The sequence below is a fragment of the Tachysurus fulvidraco genome, chromosome 15 (genome assembly GCF_022655615.1).
Source record: "Tachysurus fulvidraco isolate hzauxx_2018 chromosome 15, HZAU_PFXX_2.0, whole genome shotgun sequence".
NCBI classification, from domain to species: Eukaryota; Metazoa; Chordata; class Actinopteri; order Siluriformes; family Bagridae; genus Tachysurus; species Tachysurus fulvidraco.
The window spans coordinates 11,959,854-11,980,875 of record NC_062532.1 but is presented as its reverse complement, the minus strand read 5'-3'; the positions used below and the strand labels follow the sequence as shown (position 1 = coordinate 11,980,875).

Here is a 21,022-nt window from a genome sequence, read left to right as displayed (position 1 = left end):
TTTCAGTGACCCTGTACCCACGATGGCTTCACATTCTTGTTCTTGGTTGGCAGCAGCCTAGTGGTTAAGGTGTTGGACTAGCAAGTGGACGGTTGTGAGCTTGAATCTCGGGTCCACCAAGCTGTCACCGCTTGCCCCTGAGAAAGGCCCTTAAACCCTTGATTGCTCAGGAAATAAGAAGTTGCTCCGGACAAGCGTGTCTGCCAAATGCACACTAAACCTAAACCTGATCCTCCACCTCAAGGTTTTATGTATTATGCATGCTGAGTTATTTGAGTTACTAGACTTACTCGCAGCTCAAACCAGGCTGATAATTTTCCACAGAATCTCTTCTCAGAGTACACAGGATGTGTTTTTCACAACATTGTGTCAGCTTCTGAGACTTGCGTATGAAAATTGCAAGAGATCAGCAGTTTATCAAAAACCTCAAACAGGCTCATCTGGTGCCAGCAACCATGCCACAATTAAAGTCACAATCATAGGACATTGTTCCTATTCTGATGTTTGATGTGAGATGTAAAAACTGGACCTCTTCACATTATCTATGATATTTCTTGCATTGGATCATAGCATAAATAAGCAGGTGTTCGTATTAAAAAGTAACTTCATGCACTTTCACAGTATAATACTCTGCCATATGGACATTGTTTAATTTGTAGTTTAACTGCATGCTTAGTAAATCATCCCTGACTCGATCAAAGAGTAAAAAATTATTTGTCTGGATAGCACATTCTACCAATACAGTATGTTATGCTAAAGTTAGCATTTGGGGCACCAAATGCTTTGTATGTTAATGAAATTTTCTGTTATAAAGTGAATACATCATTAGATCTTTCACAAAAAAACAGAGAGAGAGATTTCAACATACTTTCATTTCAGCATGCTTTCACAAAATGTAGACACCTCACTGCTTCATTTGCCCTGGAAATACATTTGTTTTAAAGTGCATTTGAGATGCCTTATATGAATGTATAAAATAAAATAAAGCATGCTATAAATTATGAGCTTAAATATATGTATGTGATGTAGTATAGCTTTTTATTTTAATGCATTTTTAATGAAAGAACACCACATTGGCTTTAATATTAATGTCACCCATTTATTTATTGGATTAAGCACTAAGAGCACTAAGTTGACCATATGTTGTTTTGAACCTTTACTAATCATTCAGTTTATGCATCCTCTGCAGGGAGGGATATTTCCTCTTGTTCTGTCAAAAAGCAAAAATGTCTTCCTGGCTTCTTTTTCTCCAGGCAAGTGACTGGAAATGGGAGGCTCCAGGAAACTTTAGGATACCTGAAACGATTAGATTACAAACAAGGCAAACTTACATAATAATGTGGGACCTAAAGTGTCATGAAAATAACTTGCGATTAATGAGCAACCTACATGTTTTTCACATATTATAACAATTATATTGGAATTCAAGTAACTGTGTTCTTCGAGTATTGAGGTTATGTTTTTGTAGCTTTTATTTGTTTAAAAACGTTGTATAGTGCTTTTTATTTAAGTAGTGTGCTTGTTTGTTTGCTGTAATTGTCATTTTCCTTTATTAGCTTAGATTAGATTCAACTTTACTGTCAACTTTATCATTACAAGGCAAATAGATGCAGTTTGGCATCTAACCAGAAGTGCAATAAGCAGAAAGTGCAAGATGTACAGTATTTACAGTGTGAACAGGATAATATACAGATGAACATGCCACATACATGATATACAGTTTGGGTGCTATAGACATGATATACAGGGTGTTATATATCATATTGACAAATATACAGGTGCTATTGACATAATATACAAAAGAGGGTCGGAGGCTCCTGAAGTGCTTATTAATAAGTGATCTATTAATTTGCATTTAGTAGAACAACAAAGCAACAGCAACATACAGAGACAATCTCTACAGTAAGACTATGTTGTTGATCCTCTAAACCATTCAGTAAATCCACAGAAGACCATATTTGTTTCACAATCCAAAAAAAAAAAATCAATAATGCAAAACAAAACAAACTATAGAAAAAACATTTATCTATTTTTATATTTAAAATTACAGCACTGAGGTGCCACATGAGGTGTTTTTTAATGCAGTTATTTTATTATTATTAATAATAATTAATTATCCATTTAAAATGCTATAATTACCTTTAAGAACTATATACCTGAAAAATCAATTAAAAAAGCCTTTACCTTATAAAATAGCTTAAAGGCTACGCCCACACGTGCGGTGACCAATGAGAGAGCAGGTGATTCTTGTGGCCCCGCCCCCTTGATGACAGGTACAGCACGCTGTGCAGAACCTGATGAGTGCAGTGGGAATTGACGTTGGCACGAAGAGGGCGCGAGCGCAGGGACACAACAAGGCACAGAAGGAGTAGCTTTGACTTTATAAACAACACCAGACAGTACCTACGTTTTTAAAAGATTTATGCAGACGTGTTTTATTCTGCAGTTCTATTTTAATAAGTGATTAGTGTGGATTATGTTGTGTGGCAAATGCACAGATAATAATTCCAAACTATTTTTAGTGTATTTAGGGGATTTGAACATGAACACGGTTGCACCATAGATCGCTGTTTGGACTTTTTGCTGTGAGAGATGGGGAAATGGGAGCTAACCATGGTAAGGTTGCGTTTACTGTTGCATTTGTTTCCGAGTTTTAATGTACTACTTGTTTGATCAGTCCCTGTTGCTGCTGCTCATTATGAGCAGAGCTGTATACTAACTCTAGGTCACAAGTAATATACTGCAATCAAATGAATGCTCTTGAAATAGTTCTCTCTCTCAGCACACCTGCCCTTCATATATCACCGCGCTGTGTGTGTGTGTGTGTGTGTGTGTGTGTGTGTGTGTGTGTGTGTGTGTGAGAGAGAGAGAGAGAGAGAGAGAGAGGGAGAGAGGGAGAGAGGGAGAGGGAGCAACAGGGACATGGAGAACACAGAGTGCCCTTTTTATAGTTTGGGTTTGACTGACATTTTGGGATTAAGGGTGAGCATGGATTAAAGTATGAAGGGTAGTTTGGGGATGAAGGGGCACTTTGGGTTGGGTTATGAAGGGTAGTTTGGGGATGAAGGGGCACTTTGGGTTGGGGTATGAGGGGTAGTTTGGAGATGAAGGGGCACTTTGGGTTGGGGTATAAGGGGCAGTTTGGGTTAGGATATGAGGGGCAGTTTGTGGGTGAAGGGGCAGTTTGTGGATGTAGAGGCACTTTGGTTTGGGGGTATGAGGGGCAGTTTGTGGATGTAGAGGCACTTTGGCTTGGGATATGAGGGGCAGTTTGTGAATGTAGAGGCACTTTGGGTTAGGATATGAGGGGCAGTTTGTGGATGTAGAGGCACTTTGGGTTAGGATATGAGGAGCAGTTTGTGAAAGTAGAGGCACTTTGGCTTGGGGTATGAGGAGCAGTTTGTGAAAGTAGAGGCACTTTGGCTTGGGGTATGAGGAGCAGTTCTGGTTGATTTCAGGGGAGGAAATCAGAATTACGGCTTCTGTACCTTCGGTTTGCTCTTTGTAGAAAGGCCATAGTGCAGAAAAACACCTGGCAACCACAAGCTTACATTACTTGCATTTGAGCTAAGTACAAAATTTGCATTCATTTGAATTTTTCTCTGATGATATTCCTTAACAGACTACTGGTTGGCCTTGTTCACCTCAGTCTAGTTGTGTTGTGTGTTTATTACCTGAGTTTATTTATTTTACTCACATAACCTGCTTATCTCTTTCTCTCTCATGGTGTTTCAGTTCCTTCGTGCTTGTAAAGGCTGTGTTAATAAACATCGGCTGTACATATTTCCATTTTTATGTGCAAGTTATAAGGAATAAATGATGTTTGTAGTTGACCCACTACACAGGTCCCCTATTCTATCACCTGGTTATTCAATAAGAAAAACCTGTTGTTTTTGATACTGATAAGGTTTCTGCAGGTCTGACGCAGCACTGCTTTCTTTTCTCTGTGTCATTGTCAAATGGTGACGCAGAGGCAATGCAAAACTCACCCATGGTTGATTTGTCTTTAGGCCATAGGCATTATGTGCCTTTGCTTGACCACTGTGTGCCTTTGTCTGTAAGGGGAAAATATGAGCCATCGGCGTGCATTAAAGCAGTTTGTTCTGCAGCTTGCAAAACTGTCATTGTGACTCAGCGCTTTGCCTTAAGGTCCTAATGATCTGATTTGGAAATAAACACCAACAACTAACAATTGGATGTCTTTCACTGAAACAATATTATCCAGTCCTTCTATCCAGCTTAGCAGCATTGTATACAATGGATGCAGATAACGATCCGGTTCATTCAACCCTCATCTCTTATTTGTCCTGTCTTCTGCTTCTTAAGATTTCTTTATCCAAGCCGATCTTGTCTTCGACAGTAACGTAATAATGAAGACATGTGCTTGCATACCAGGCGATACACCACGTTGTTGGAATGTGTCAGATCATCATACGATCCATGTGAGAGGACATGTAAAAGAATAGAGATATGTCAAGTGATAGAGTAGATGGAGTTCTTTCCATTCCTGCATGCTGGTGATGGAACATGACACTACTGAGCCTGATTGTATCCAGCAAGGAACCTGACTTGACCTTGTGCAGTATGGTTGAAGTGAAGTGAAGTGAAGCGAAGGCTGTATGAGAGATTAAGATGCTGTAGTCTAGACCAGGTTTTGGAGGTTTGACTATACAACACTGGAATTTATTTCAGAATAGAAATGGTCACAAAGCATTGTTATAGAAATATGGATGTAGATTTTAATCTCTAATGAGCAAGGTGACCGTCAAAGGAAAAACTCCCTCATCATGACATCTTAGAAAGACCTCTTAAGAGGAACGAGACTCAAAGGGTAGAACATCCTCTAATAGCTGACACTAAATAATGGAATTATAAAGCATTCCATAAGTGTATACTATCTATAAAGACTACAACTTACTTAATTAATGACCACTTCTATGTGATCAAGTGATTCAAAGGGGAGAATTGAACATCAGATGTGTGGAAATGGGATTTTAACTGATAGCTGGAGGAGTCTAGACATACAATACTTTAAAGAAATAAACAACTGGTACAAAATTTCACTTGGGCTTGGAAATTGATATTGTTCAAAATTCAAGGAACAAGGACAAATTTGATGATTTTGCATTAATGCATGCTTATTCTTTTGCCTCTGATGCCACCCACCCTGTCCTTGAGGAGATCTTTGTGTTCCAGGTGTTTCTTTGAACTGTGACAGCATGTTTCCTAATGTGCTTCTTTGGACTTCTAGAGTTCATTCATTTACATTAAACAAAAGACACGCCTAATGCATATTCATCAGCCTTTATAATGAACTCTCGTCCTGTCTGGAGCGGGAGATGAATGGGCTGCACCTGAAATCTGGCAAAATATGTTCTTAATAAAAATAAAATGTACGTTTTCAGTAAAAGCTTAAGATCATAAGACATGTCTGTATGTGAAACTGTGTTCTGTATACTGTATGTATATATATATATATATATATATATATATATATATATATATATATATATATATATATAGATATATATATAGATATAGATATATAGATATATATATATTATAATTGTGTCATGCTCAGACATGGCTCATGCTCATGTGTCATGCTCAGATATTTTTTGGATGCCAGACCATCATCTAAACTTACCATAGTAATAGTATTATTTTATGTAAGAAATTAAATACCTTTCAAACAGTTTCACTGAAAACTCATCAAATCACATATTAAAAAGTCAGATCTACCAGGAAAATGCAGGATTTCGATTGGTTAAGCTTGTTTTTCACCTTAGTGGGTGCTAACTAATATATAATATTAAAGATCAAAACAAGAAACACATTTGGTTTATGTTTTAAGAACCTCAGCAATACGATATGCTGTAGCTGTAGTAGTAGCACTTGAAGCTGTGCTAAAATATTTCACAGGGTTCAAACCCGAGTCCATGCTCTAACTACTGTTCGAAGTGTTTCTCCTGATGTGTTTGTCCTGCTGTTGTCTCTGACACGAAGAGACCATAAATATAACAGTAGTCTAAAACAGCGCAAGTGCTCATTATGAGCTTTTCTAGTGGTGTGTAGTTTGGTTACTCAGCAGAGACTCATGGTTCATGTGTTTACTTGTACTGTACCATCTCTTTTGCTGACATCACTCGTCCAACCAGATATTTGTGGGGGTTAGCGTGTGATGAGCATCTCTTTTTACATGTTTGCTGTGGGTTCCACGGCTCTTCTTTTAGCCCAGGCCTTGCTATTGTTTCTGAAAACAAACGATCCTGGTGGCTGCAGGTAGCCAATGGTTCGGCTAAACAAAATGGTCGGTAATGCTTGCAGTTCCTATGAGAAAATGGTGTACATTAAAATTAATTTACGTCACAGAAGGTTTTATCTAGAAGTATCAGTCTAGATGAAAAACTATTCTTACTTTACTTATTAAATCTGTGTTGGAGAGGTGGAATGTAGTTTTAATGCTATTTAATATTTCAGTGTTTTGGGCTGGTTGTGGTTGTTATAGATAGAATTACTGTATGTTCCTTTAATGCTTCCTCAAGCCAAGTCACATCAGCATTTTTGTGAGTACACAAAGGACCAAAAACTATTCCATTATCCTAATATTCACCTGTTCTCCTACGCGATTTTAGTCAGGAGTTATTTATTTCAAAATGAGTCAAGCATAATATAAAAGCCCAGTTAGAAATCAGAGGCAGTTTTGAAGTGCTATTACAAATATATTGAAGCAGATACACATCTAAATTTTCAATCCATAATCAACTGGGATGCCTATCAATAAACAGCACAGGGGCTATATTTCAGCCTTCAGTCCTGTGGCTCTGTTTCTGACTGACACAGAGTGTAACAGAGAGTGCAAGAATGGCTACTTAAATATATACATCTTAATTGTTATATCTATAAATATATTTAATAGAAAGAATTTTACTGTTTCAGGGTTTAGAAAAAAACAAACAGATTCAACGGTAAAAGAAATACAGTAGATTATCCATAAGTGTGTGTTTGTCCATTATGGAAAGACTGTGTGTGTGTGTGTGTGTGTGTGTGTGTGTGTGTGTGTGTGTGTGTGTGTGTGTGTGTGTGTGTGTGTGTGCTGTCCCTAGGAGATGTCACAGTATCAGAAACAACGGTACTACATATTAGAATTTTATATTACACAGCCTCAAATGTGCCAAAAACGTAATGCACTAAATGCACTTATGCTGCTGCAAAGAGTCAAATAAATCTTTTCATTTGTTTTAAGATTCTTCTTCATCTAAGCACTTTGGAAAGTCTGTTTTTTTTCATACTGGGAAGGTATAACACAAAAGTGAGGACACAGCTGATTAAGCTCATATTACTATATTAAACATTGAATCAGTATAATTTTTTTCTTTTTAAGTAATAAGAATAATTATCTGAATTAGCTGAATCAACAGTACTAGCCAAGACTAGCTTGCAGAATTTCAGTATGAATATAAACCTACGTTTTGTTCTGTTTGTGTTTTATATTAGGACCCAGTTCAGGAGTGGGGTGAAGAGTTTGAGGATGGCGCCGTGTTTGGCATCACACTACGCAGAGAGCGAGTGCAGCAGTCAGGCGAGGCGGCCGAGGCCTCTCCCTGCGCTGCGTACGTTCAGTACCGTACATCTAAAGTCCGGAGGCTGAAAGCAGCCACGCTGATACGTGTAGTGGATCACCTGCTCGATCCCTGCTGCCAAGAACCAGACTATGGAAGGATACTTCTTTCTACATACCGCACCTTCATCAGCACCAACAAACTTATTGAGCTGCTTTTACAGAGGTGTGTGTGTGAGAGTTTACATACTGTAACACTGTGTGATGCAGACATGTACTGTGTGTGTGTTCATCATTCTGCTCCACCAGGAGTTCCTGCTTTTCTAATTATAACGGTATCTCAGTTGTAAGCTGTTGCCTTGAATTCAGACCCATTACTGATCTCCCTGGAACCTTGAGTACAGCTTCCATTCTGTTACAGCAAAGGCTTTAGTTATAAGCTTACAGCAATTTAACAACCCAGCCAGGGCTCGATTGTACTTGTGTAAATTAAGCCTGTTTTATCTGCTATTTACCCAGAGCATTCCATAAAGTGACTGCATAGCAGAAATATGAACACAGCAAATTGTCCAAATTCTGCACAAAGTTGACTTGGGGAATAGTTAAAAGTCTTCCTAAAGGGACAGAATTTTGAAAAAATATTACTTGCATGTGCAATGCAGCGTTGATGACTTATTACAATATGAAATGTAATCTTCCTCATAGATAATTCTTCATTCTTCAGAGATATCTGTGTTGTGTTTGTGACGGCGATTAGTTACACATGATAAGTGCCAGGGGTTGTATCATTAGACCTAGAGGAAGCCCTGTAAAGAACTTAAGATTGGGTTTCATTGATTTATTAATTCAAGTTAAGTTTTAAATTTAGACTGGAATTTCACATGTATAACATCATCTCTCTCTCAAACAGAGACAGTCTTGACTCTGAGCTGGACAACAGCAAGTGTCATGAGAGGTAAGACACATAGTATGAGGATGCTCTGGGAACAAATCTAGAGGAAAATGAATTTAAAAGAATAACATATTATAACTGAGAGGATCTGAAAAGCAGCTTGGAGAACAGGGAAAGAGTTTAGATGCATGTATGAAGGTAAAGAGGTATCAGAGATGCTTGTTTTACATTTATGAATGAAGATTAACCTCAAGGCTCTGAGGTAAATCTTTGATTTCTATTGTGTCTAGTTTAGCCCTTTGTGGTTTCCCGGTTGTGACAAGCTGCATTTTTTGCCTTGTTAATACCAAGAGAGAACAAAAGAGAAGCTGGTAAAGGAACGACTGTTTATAGCTGTTTTAACGAAAGTGGTAATAGGAACTAACTTGTTTTCTGGATGTTTCGCCGATTTTGATGTACCATAGATGTGTCTTTTTTAAATAAATAAAACAATAATCATTGGTAAATTGTTGCAATATAAAAGGATTTCACCACATTGGAACATGCTGCTATTAGAAAATGATCGATTTTGGTGTGAAATTTTTATTCACTCCAAGCCTGCTTTTGTGAGAAAGAAATGTCTCAGTAAAAGTGCAGTCAGATTTTCTGCAAGCAAACACTGAGTATTTTTGTTGCTGTTTTAGCGCTCTATGGACTCTACTCCAGACCTGGTTGGATGAGTTTGCAGAGGATTTCAGGGATCCTCCAATGCACTCTTCGTTACGCTTAATGTGCCTGCAACTTAGGCGACACAAACCTCTTTCAGCCCTGGCCAAGTGCTATGAGGATCTCCTCAAGAAGTTTCAAGCAGAAGGTCAGACCTTTGATGCAACACTGTTTACTCGGACTCCTTAAGTCAGTTATATTATCTGGAGGTATTATGTCCTGACACAACAAAGCAGTGTCATTTAACAAGGATAAATCTTTTTCTTCCTCTCAGATGTTGTGACTAAAGATCAAACTGGAGTGGATCAGGAGTCAGAGTTGAGCCAGGAAGAGAAGGACTTGGATGATGGAAGCAATCAGGAAGACTTGATGGATTTCTCGGTCACACAACTTGCAGAACAGCTCACCAAACAGGATGCTGTAAGTGTCAATAGTCACATTTCTATGCTATGACTATTAACCTAATAACAACATATTAATAAAGATTTTTTTAATTCTGAATGAACAGTAAGAAATAAGTAGATCCCAGATCATATACTTATAAACTATTCCGTGCCATGTTGTTGTATAAAGGTTGTTGTGTAATTAGTGTGTAGATAAAAAACAAAAAAAAGTGTTGAACATTTCATGCCTTCAACACTCACAGATTTGCTCAAGTACTAAGCAAAATGGGTGGAGATACAAGGTGCTGATGCTGGATATGGAAAAATTTTACCCAAACAAGATGGGTTACAAATATAATATTCAATATTTTAAAAATCTATTTTTTGCTAAAGTTTGTGGCGTCGCATTAAGTCATTTATAATCGACTGAGAAACGGCTTCTACTTCCAGGTTAGTAAAAAAAAGTTAGCGTTCTATTTGAGATGATTCTACCTTTCTAAAAATCCTGCACTAGACCATAGAGTACATAGTGCAAAGTGTATATAATGCATCAGTAGGGTAAACGGATAAATGAATTAACCTTAAATAAAAAATCTATTGAATAGACATACAGTAGATAATCTACACTCTGTATTCTCTACATGTGTGTTAGATGTATACTAACCAACAACCCCAACCAACTCATGATATAATATGAACGTGATAAAGTTTCAAAAGTTTTTTAAAAACAATTAAAAAGGTTTAATGGGAGGGGTGGACATCTTTGGAGAGAAGTATAGAGAGATCATGTGAAATATCTTCTGTTTTGCTCCGAATGTCATTTTGAAAGCACAAAGTAAGATGATTGAAAATGCTGAGCTAATGTTAGCTGGTCAGACTCACAAGCACAAGTTTATAGCTGTGTCCTAAATGATGTATTATACTACGCACTATGCGCATACTATGTTCTCTAGGGTCTAGTGTAGTCATTTCAAATGGAACTAATTTAAAGACATTTGTAAGATGGCTTGCACACCAGAGTATTGCTGGCTATCTTTTTTTTATCATCCAGCGTCGACGCCTGGTAGCTCCGCCCCTCCTCCATGTGTGCAACATTCCATAATTTGATTATTTTGGTTGGGTAAGTGCATCATCCATGGATTGGGGCGTAATTGTTGTAATTTTCAGTGTGAAAACACTACTCTATTCACTACTCTAAACACTACTCTACTACACTATTTATATTACACAATAGCAAGTACTTAATTTGGGACACACCTTATATTTATGTTCATTCTTAAACTGTATTCATTGTAACTGACTTTAGGTCAATGTGCAGATACATAACCAGTGTGAAATGATCCATATCCAAATAACCAGTAAGGTATACACCTCCACATGTCTCTGTATGTTCTTGTAGGAGCTGTTTGTGAAGGTGGTTCCCTTCCAGTGTCTGGGCTGTGTGTGGTCTCAGAGAGATAAGAAGGAAAACCTCTCGCCCACTATTAGTGCAACCATCTCCCAGTTCAACGCTGTTACTAACCGTGTCATCACGTCACTGCTTTGTCCCTCCACCTCTCCTTCCTCCACTACATCATCCACTCCAAACCAGAGAGCAAGAATCATTGAGAAATGGATACGAGTTGCACAGGTTAGATCAGCAATGTTTGACTGTTCACTAAGTTTAAATTGCCTGATTTCACTGCCACTTTGTGTTCCATGCTGGATTTTCATCTCAATGGTCAAGCAATATTTCAGGATTTTGAGGTGGACCGAATCTATCAAGACTAGAAAGCGATACTTTTCAAATTTTGTCTGTTTTTATGTTAGCGGTGTAACAGTCAGTGTTCATTTGTTCCCACAGGAATGCAGGCAGCTGAAGAACTTCTCATCCCTGAAGGCCATTTTGTCTGCACTGCAGTCCAACCCGATTTACAGGCTGAGGAAGACCTGGGCTGCAGTGAGCAGGTACATATTAAACCAACACACACTTACAGCATTTATTTAGCTGAGTGCTAAATGAATCATTTTATTTGCGTAACTTAGACATAACCAACTTCCTGGAATTGGGTTTTGATTTCTCAGCAATGTTATGTAAATGTGGCTTGGGGCCTCGGTGGAAAAATACTTCGAGACATTCTTAGGCATTGATAATTTATTGGTACTGTTTAAATCTGACTTTGTAGGCACTCATTATGTGTGTTTTTTCCAGGGAAAATGTGAGCAGCTTTGAGAACCTGTGTGAAACTTTCCCAGACGAGAACTGTGTGTTGACCAGCAGAGAAATCCTTGAGGAGGTTAGAGAACACACACACACACACACACATGAACATACATGCACACACAGATAGACACACACACATGCACACACAGATAGACACACAAACATGCACACACACACACACAGATAGACACACACGCACACAGATAGACACACACGCACACACACACACACACATACACACACTGTATGTGTATTAAGACAGTTAACTGTCATCAAATATTAAAACTAGCTTCACATAATGAAGTGTTTTCACATTCACATTTCACAATGCAATTTAAAGCACTTTGGTGCTTGTACAATATTGTTATTTTGAACCACTCAGCATTGTATTGTTTCAGCCATTCAGTGCTTCAACCGGTTCAGTTTCTATTTCTTGGAAGTAAGGTGTGTTAACCTGGAGATTATGATAACTGAATCAAGAGTCTGTTTTTTTGTTCAGAAGAGAGTGCTTGAGAGTGCTTTTAGCCTTAGTTCATTGAACTGATACACAGAAAATCAAAACATATGCTGAGGGACATGCTAACAAACCTGTCAGCTATTTCATCAACAACCGAGTAGGTCATACTGTATGAACTGCATTCCTGTTTTTTTGGCTCAGATATCTAGAATACATCGTGCATCTGCAGCACTCCAGGTCTGATTTTGTATCTTGCATGCCAGTTAAGTTAACTTGCATGAGAAACTTCCCTTAACCTATAGTACAAAGCATGCTCGCTTAAATCAGGTTCACACTGAAACTGAACCATGCTAGAATTCTGTTGTGGTGAAAAAAAACAACACAAACAAAACCCCTGCATGAGTTTTTATTGAAACACAGTCTGGGGAAAATTCCATTAAATAGCATTAAAATTCAAGGTACCTGCTGCTTACACAATGATTTGTGTTCAGGCATCTTGATCATTCTGTGATTAATAGTTGTATTGCAATAACATTTCATCTTTAGTACTTTATACTGAATTTTTTTTTTAAACATCTGATTTCACCGAGTGTTCACAAAGTGATGCTCATAGAAACAGGTAGCTTTGGAAATACAGCGTGTAATCAGGTTTAGCTGATATTTCATTACTACACAATTTCTTCCCTAACCAAATTTGGTGTGTGTCTGTGTGTGTCTGTGTGTGTCTGTGTGTGTCTGTGTGTGTCTGTGTGTGTCTGTGTGTGTGTGTGTGTGTGTGTGTGTGTGTGTGTGTGTGTGTGTGTGTGTGTGTGTTAACTATCTGATAACTATCTCTGATGGGATTTAGGACGGGAGCCAAACAGCCATGGACAATATTTTACCCAAGGCATCCAAGCAGTGTCCCTTGTTCAAACAGATGGTAAAGTTTCCACAATCACACTCATTTCTCTAATTATAAGAATTGAAAGAAAAGGTAACTGCATGCCAAGCAAATGTGTACGTTGTTGGTCTTCTTGATGCAGATGAACTAGACATTAAACATGAACGATTCTGTCTAATTAGCCTTTTTTGTGGACCAAGTGATCTGAGAAATTATTGTGTTGTTATCCACATCCTCTTTCTCTATGTCTTTTTTTTCTAAGCTTCTCTCTTTCCCTCTCTCTCTCTCTCTCTCTCTCTCTCTCTCTCTCTCACACACACACACACACACACACACACACACACACACACACACACACACACACACACACTTACATAAACAACATAAAACCACTTTGCTGATTCATTGCATTGGAACTTGAGATAAAACTAGATTTTACCAGAGATTTGGCATTGTTCTTTGTTTTAGTGTTCGTGGACACCTGACTATCAAAAACGTACCTCGGTTTGGTCCTCAAAACTTTTGCCACATACTTGGAAGCACACGATTTGCTTTGTATGCATTACAGTTTCCTTTCACTTCCTTTTAAAGCGAGGTCTATAAAGACATGGTGTGCATGAATAGGCAAATTCCCACAGACCAGTTCCAAAGTCAAGTAGAAAACCTTCCCAGATGAGTGGAGGTTGTTATAACTACAGTATAAAGGGGAACTAAATGTGGAATGGGATGTTTAAAGCACATATGAGCGTGATGGTCACATGTCAACACACTTTTGTCCGTCGGCTTATTGATTACTTACGAATTGATCGTGTTGCTAATGGCACATTTTCCACAGACCACCAATAATGGAGTCGTGCCTTACCTAGGAACATACCTCACTGTACTAACCATGCTGGATACAGCCCTACCTGACACTGTGGAGGTATGTATGGAATGCTGCATCAACTTCTCAGTGACCGCATGAGTGAAGAATGCTTGTTTCTACTGAATGAACATTTTTTTTTTCAACCCTCAGTTTAAAAACAGTATCTGATCCATAGGCTACAATAGCAGTTTTTTAAAAGTTCTACTATAAAATAAAAGTAATTCTTAAACTGCATTGTGAAGTTTCCTATTCTTAAACCTGCCAGCTAATTACCATATGATTCTTTTTTTAACAGCGTGACTACATAAATTTCGAGAAGCGCAGGAGGGTGAGTCTCTGGCTTTCTTTCACCATTGACTTGGGTGTTTCGATGCACATGTTAACATGACAAGGTCACTGGTGTGCTTTTAGAGATAAGACTGTTCTGAAATCATGGAAAATCCTCCAGCAGGGGTGTGTAATACAGACACAGAGTTTTATATTGCCATGTTTGATGTGAACATTTAGAAAAGCATTAGTATGTGAGTGAATCTACAAATGGCGACTAAAAGACATTCAGTTTCGTCAGCCAAATGATCAGACATGTATCAAAGTATTGTTTGGATGTCCTTTAAACTGCAAAGAAACAAACCAAAGAACCAAAAGAAAAAAAAACTGCATCAAAAGTTTTCAGTATTTTACATGAAGTTCCATATATTTTATTTGCGTTTTGTACACCAGTTTAAATTGATGTTTTTCCTGAACTTTCAGGAGAAATAGTATTTGAAAATCTTTATTGATTGACTAATTCTGTAAACTGCTAAACATTAAGCTCTGCTATTCCATACTGAAAGTGTAGGAAAGGATTTCACAACTCCCAGCTTGGTGAAACATTTATCTAGTTCTTCTGTAACTCAGGGACTGCAGTCTAATCTCATGGCTGGATGGTTGTAGCTCGTGGATAAAAGATGTTGCCTTGGACCCTACATGTCCCTCACCAAAGTCTGTCTCTACAAACTTGTATTTTTTTTTGCAGGAGTATGAGATTCTGTGGCAAATCCGGCAGCTCCAAGCATCCTGTTCTCAGTACACTTTACCCCACCATCCTCAGATTGCAGCTTGGTTACAACATCACACGCTGCTCACAGATCAGGAGAGGTAAGACTCCATATCAGCAACCACTCCGAGTCTGAGATCACATTTTTTTTGCACTGTGATATTCCATGTGGTCATTAACTGAATCACTTTATAGTATCATTAGCTACATGTTATTATCACATAGTATCCCAACCTGCAGTTGTGCTGCTGCCACATGGTTGGCTAATTGCACGTGTAGGTCTATGTGTGTTCTTAATAAAGTGTATATTGTAATGTAAACTTTATAAACATCATTGTTTCTGCATGCACGTCCTCAGTTATGAGTTGTCTAGACAGCTGGAGCCTCCACTTGACAGCTGTTCACCATCCAGCAGTACAGACTCGAATCCCCGTTCCCTCACCAAAAGGCTCACTTCGTGAGTATGAACATTCACAGACAATCTTCCAATTCATGCAACAGCAAATGTATAATACAGCACAAAGTATATGTAATGTGATGATGTGTGTGTATATGATGTGTGTATATAATGTGTGTGTATGCAGCCTCCTGAATGTGACTGAGAGCTCCAAAAAGAATGCTGACCAGATCAGTGTCTCATCATCTGGATCCAGCAGCTCTGAAATGGAGGATCTCTCTACAAATCAGTCATCTCCTCTTGGAGCACAGGTAAAAAAAAATACACAACCTGTGCAGCAATGTACTTAAATACTTAAATGTGACTGAAGGGTCACAGCACCAGTTTTGGAGACTTCGCCCTTTCAAGACTGGAGTTATGAACTCCTTCCTTTTCTAAATCATCTACTAGACAGTAAATATCATCTTAGATCATCATATTACATGAATATTTGTCCTCAGATTTAAAGCATACATAATAATGTCTCTTGTCTACTTGACAAACCACCACAACTTAACTGGGCTTGATTATGGAATGTACTTCATTTTATATTAACCTGGATCTTGGCACTTGACTAGAGGGCTGTTTTCATAGTCGATTGCACTTGAACAAAGAGCAAGCGCAGTTGTCTCAGTATGTCAGCCATCATATTCTCTTTCATACTTCTGTAGCACACAGAATATACACACATACACACACACTTAAGACCCACTCAGACAAACACACCTCTGATTGCAACAGCTAAATTCTTTACATTATGACCAGAGTGATTTGCTTTTTCTTTTACTACAGTGCCATTTCCAGCAAGGTCAAAGAGAAAACTGATATAATATCAGTTATAATTAAGTCATTTTTTCTGGCTCACAGTTTTGGAATACTTGCTGGCATCTACAAATGGCTGGCAAGGTTTTTACAGAAATATCAACCATGTTCAATCCTGATTTGCTAAATTCTTGTAAATTCTGTAAAATTCCAAAACTGGAATTAGAGAATTAGAAATTTGAGACCTTTTGGGACATTTTCATCAGACCTTTCTGGCAAAATTAGTTGTTATTTACATGCCAGTGAATGTACAGTACTGTATGTGAGAGGTTTTACATGAAAATATTGCTTAAAGGCAAAAATAAACCTTTTATACATCATTATTTTTAAGGATTGTCAGAACCTTATTATTCCAAGGTCTGAATTCTTAATCATTTTATCTTACTTGGTATCTTTTCCTCAATTTTTCAGCAATGATATGATAGTGAAAGAACTTACATACCAGCTTGCAGCCTTTTACCTTAAGCTCTAATGAGAACAGTGTAGGGTGTCATAAAACTGTCAGATCTTTCAGAATCAAAACTTGTATAATTCAACTGACATATCGTATTCATTCCTTCTTCTTCTAGTCGCTCTCAAGCTCCTGCCAGAACATGGCTGACAGCCTTTCTTCCTCGTCTCCTACGGGCTCTTCTAGCTCCTCCGCCAGCTCCCAGGCTGACCTTATTCTCTCTGTACCTTCCACTTTGCCAGCCCCATCCAAGCCTGGCCATAAGCGCTCGGTCTCAATGACCGCACTGCCCCTGTACAACAGGCAGGTCGCTGACTCCTGCATCATTAGAATCAGTATGGAGAGCAGCAACAATGGAAACATGTACAAGAGCATCCTAGTGAGTACTGAGAAGCCTGAAAGTTTTTGGTTGATGAGTAATGAACTAGTACTATAATATTATAGTGACTAATATTGAAAAGATGGATGTATAAAGGTTTCCTCACATATAACTGAGTTGTGCCATTTAGACATAGTCAGCATCAATCAAGCATATACTGTAGCCGCCTTTATATAGGTTAAACAGTAATGTCAGGAAATGGCCATTCTGTTTCCAATACAACATGCCAGTACTGCTATAACACACAACACCATGCAGAACTGCAAGTCAGTGGTAACAGGAAAACAAAAAAAGGGTCTGTACTGAAACAGACAAACTAAACCAGAAAGCCAAACTATCTTGGATGTGAATTTGATTACAAAACTCCTGGGGACAGATATGATGAGAGTCGTATATAATAATAATAACAAACCGAAGACAACCCTGCTTAATCAACTCACAATTAAAAGCAGTTCTGAAGCGTCAGTCTTCCATTTTACCCACATACGCATCAGCTGTTCTATTCAACAATTGCAGGAGAAGAGAGTCTTTGGATGTCTTTTAAAAATGACTTGAAAATAAAATGTTTAACTATACATTAGAGCTGACTACTGCAACAGGTCTAACCTCTTACTTTATATTTTTCATGTGCCACAACATCATGATTGCAGTTTTATGTAGTTCTACATATATTTATCTCACAGTATTGAGATCATGATGTATGTGTCACAGACATGCAAGAGTGTTATCATACAGTAGACCAATAGACTAACCATCAGGGTTAAACTGATATTCAATAGTGTAATAGTGTCTGGTGGTGTGTGAAAGTGTCATGGTATATAATATGATTGGCATAATTTTTTTTTCATATACTCCACTTTCAAGAAGTGTTTTGGGGACATATTCTGGGCATATGAAAAAATATGGTGACATGTCCCCAATGTTTCCAGCACAAGTTTCCCGTTATACAAACTATCACACATTTTGGTATATTTGTATTTTTTGGCCTGCCATTGTGGTAGCTGTCAATAAAATATCTACTCATACGGTTAAATCCAGTTTACGTGCCACTGGCTCTGTCAACAGAAGAAAGAAATCAATTATATGGACCACCAACATCCACTCAATCAGGACAGGGACATGGACACGTGTGTTTATTGCACAACACTGAAAAGGAGGGAATGAAATTGCTTGAATTGTAGATGTCAAACAGCCAGTTTGAGCCAAATCCAAGCAAAACTACATCCTTAACTTTAGACTTACATCATGTCAACTTTGTAGTTTTGTCCTGGTGTTTGACTTGTCGGGACATATATTTGTGCCCTAATTGTAACTGTCAGTGAGAGCACAGGTTCTTCTCAACAATTTGCTTATAAATATTTGACTCCATCCATGTTGCCTGTGAAGGCAACAAACTTTCCAGTTCCTCCTTCTGAAGAGCCCTGAGCTCATTATGCTAACCCCAACTTTGTCTTTGTTACCCTGGCGTAGGGCTGTTTTTAGCTTGTGCCAAACCTTTTACGTTCAGCTTAAATTTAGTCTCATTAGACCATGAACTCTCATTAGACCATGAACTCTTTTTTTTTTCAAAAGCTCTCAGATTTTCTAGCACGGTCTTTCTCAGAAGTGTCTTGCTTCTGTTCAATCTCCCAAAAAGGCCAGGTATGATATTGCTGAGGTCTGTGCAGATTCTCCAGTGAGCTCTGTAACTCCTTCAGTGTTGTAGCTGGACTTTTGAACACTTATTTGACAATTGTTCTTTTTCTCTGAGCACTCTCATCTTGGTAGGGACTGGGTTGTGCTATATAACCTTCTACTTATGTTATATTTAATCTTATTTCTCTTCCTGTGACTGACACAGCCAGTATATATTGAAATAATAAAGAAAATTACATAAGAACAAAAAAAAAACCCCAACTCAGTTATCTACATTTCTGATGGTGTCATTGACCATGGCCATGATGTTTTGTAGCTGACTAGCCAGGAAAAAACAGCCCAGGTGATTGAGAGGGCCCTGCAGAAGCACAACCTTGAGAACGCCAGCGTACAGGACTTCAGCCTCGTCCAGATGTTGGCTCAAGGCAAAGGTAAGTTTTAAGCCTCTCTAAAGCTAATTGGCACTGTTACTGTCCTGGAACCTTCATTAATAATGAATTCTTTTTTTTTTCTTTTCAGAGCTCATCATTCCAGACAAATCCAACGTCTTCTATGCCATGTCTACTTCAGCCAACTATGACTTTGTTTTACGTCGCTGTCCAAAAGGCCAGCGCAAACAACTAGCACGCTCAGCATCAATGTCAGCAGGCCGGTCTGCCAAATAACAGCGCTCAGGAGAACTCATCATGAGAAAAAAATTAATTTACTTAGGAATCTGCACAATACTGAAATGACAAAGAATTCGTTAGTTTCAGTTTTTATATAAAAAATGTACATAGAACATATGTATATAGTCAAACATATTTATGCCTATTTAATGGTAGATATTTGCTACTTGACAGATATTTTTCTAATGTTAATAACTTAATGTTTGTTCACCTTGAGGGGAGAGTTTAGGCTCTTTACTTTGGTTCTAAAACTGCCAGAAGTTTTTAGAAGAGGCTTTATATTTTTTAACTTCAAAAAGTGGCATATTGTATACACGGCCTTGTAGCAGTAAATGTCCTAATCCCACATTATCTCTGTCTCTGAGACATAATCACAGTAGCTACAGAACTTGTCTGAAAATGCAACTCGCACACATTCATCATATGGATCAAGCTTCACTGTCAGTTTCTTTCAAACTGAGCATAGCTATCACTTCATCGTTGGAGTCTTTGCATACCGAATAACCTAATAAAAAGCTTCATAGTATGTTAAAAATCATTACCTTTACCGTTTCTGTGTAGCATGTACTGAGTTTCTAAAGGCCATGTTTATACCAATAGGTTTAAATACATAGCTAATGTATTGTTGATATTTTCAGTGTATTTGTAGATCAACCTGCATTTCATTTCAGCAGGTTCCCACTTCGTAGCTAAAGAATGAATGATAAAAGTTGTACAGCCTGCCTTTCACACATATATAGCTGACAGAGACTCTCATTAAGATCACAGTGTTCTCTTCCCACAGCTCAACACCATGGTGATATCGATTGGGTGTGTACTTTTGTGTGCGTGTGTAAGATAAAGCTACTGCACTAACAGGCACTGGGGCATTCCACTGTCACACTGTAGAGTGATAGAGGTCTAATCAGCACTTCTACAATGTTTAACAACTCCACTGAAATGTCTTACACTTTCATCTACTTGTTCATTACTGAGGCTTTAAAGAAAATCTGATACTGCCTAAACATTTATTCCTTAGTGCTTTAAAAATAACACATTGAATTTCTGTGCAATTATTGGAAGAGAGATATATCTTCTTGTTTAACCCCAGATGTATTCTTTGGCTCTGCTGTTTCAAGTAGATTCATTATTTTCACAAATGATAAACATTGTGTAGTATCCGATTAATGTTCCTTAAGAGAATAAGACACAGACGGAACAGAAGAAATGAATACACTGATCATTACTGTATTAAAGTGTACTGTATTTTGGACTTATTCCGCTCCGCAATCCACAGCATTTCATTGGCTTATTGTGCATACTGCTTATACATGTACATGTGGCAATCCTTTAAAGAATAAAAAGGATTTAAATGTTTTGATCTCGTTTTTTGTGTGTGATATAAAATATGGATATAAATTCAATCCCTTTAAGTAGCCGCTTCATACAGATCAGGCTCACAGTGGATTCGGAGTCTATCCTGGGAGCACTGCACATGAGGCATGAATGCACCATGGATGGGATTTTGGAAGGCAGGAGGAAAGCCATGTGGAGATGCTGGAGAACATGCAAAGAAATTGCACAGAGACCTCAGGCTCAAACTCTGGATCGCTGCTGGATCGTGAAATCCTATATATGACAATTTCACAATATTTATGTTTGGTTTCTGA

The 21,022-nt window shown here is 38.1% G+C and overlaps 1 protein-coding gene across 2 annotated transcripts; it reads left to right on the top strand.

The window, feature by feature from the left end:
- The first annotated feature begins 2,287 nt into the window (after window positions 1-2,287).
- Window positions 2,288-20,729, top strand: LOC113639692 (ral guanine nucleotide dissociation stimulator-like 1). Of its 2 annotated transcripts, none has more exons than XM_027141742.2 (18): window positions 2,288-2,399; window positions 2,523-2,616; window positions 7,498-7,787; window positions 8,472-8,516; window positions 9,137-9,306; window positions 9,433-9,578; window positions 10,941-11,171; window positions 11,385-11,488; window positions 11,733-11,817; window positions 13,049-13,120; window positions 13,917-14,003; window positions 14,242-14,274; window positions 14,962-15,083; window positions 15,341-15,439; window positions 15,567-15,690; window positions 16,810-17,070; window positions 19,022-19,136; window positions 19,225-20,729. In XM_027141742.2, the coding sequence occupies exons 2-18, from the start codon at window positions 2,593-2,595 to the stop codon at window positions 19,368-19,370; spliced, it is 2,154 nt and encodes a 717-aa protein (XP_026997543.1). In that variant the 5' UTR covers window positions 2,288-2,399; window positions 2,523-2,592; the 3' UTR covers window positions 19,371-20,729. The 2 variants fall into 2 exon arrangements, with proteins under 2 accessions (XP_026997543.1, XP_026997544.1); XM_027141743.2 differs by having other exon boundaries at window positions 2,321-2,368.
- The last annotated feature ends 293 nt before the right edge of the window (window positions 20,730-21,022 follow it).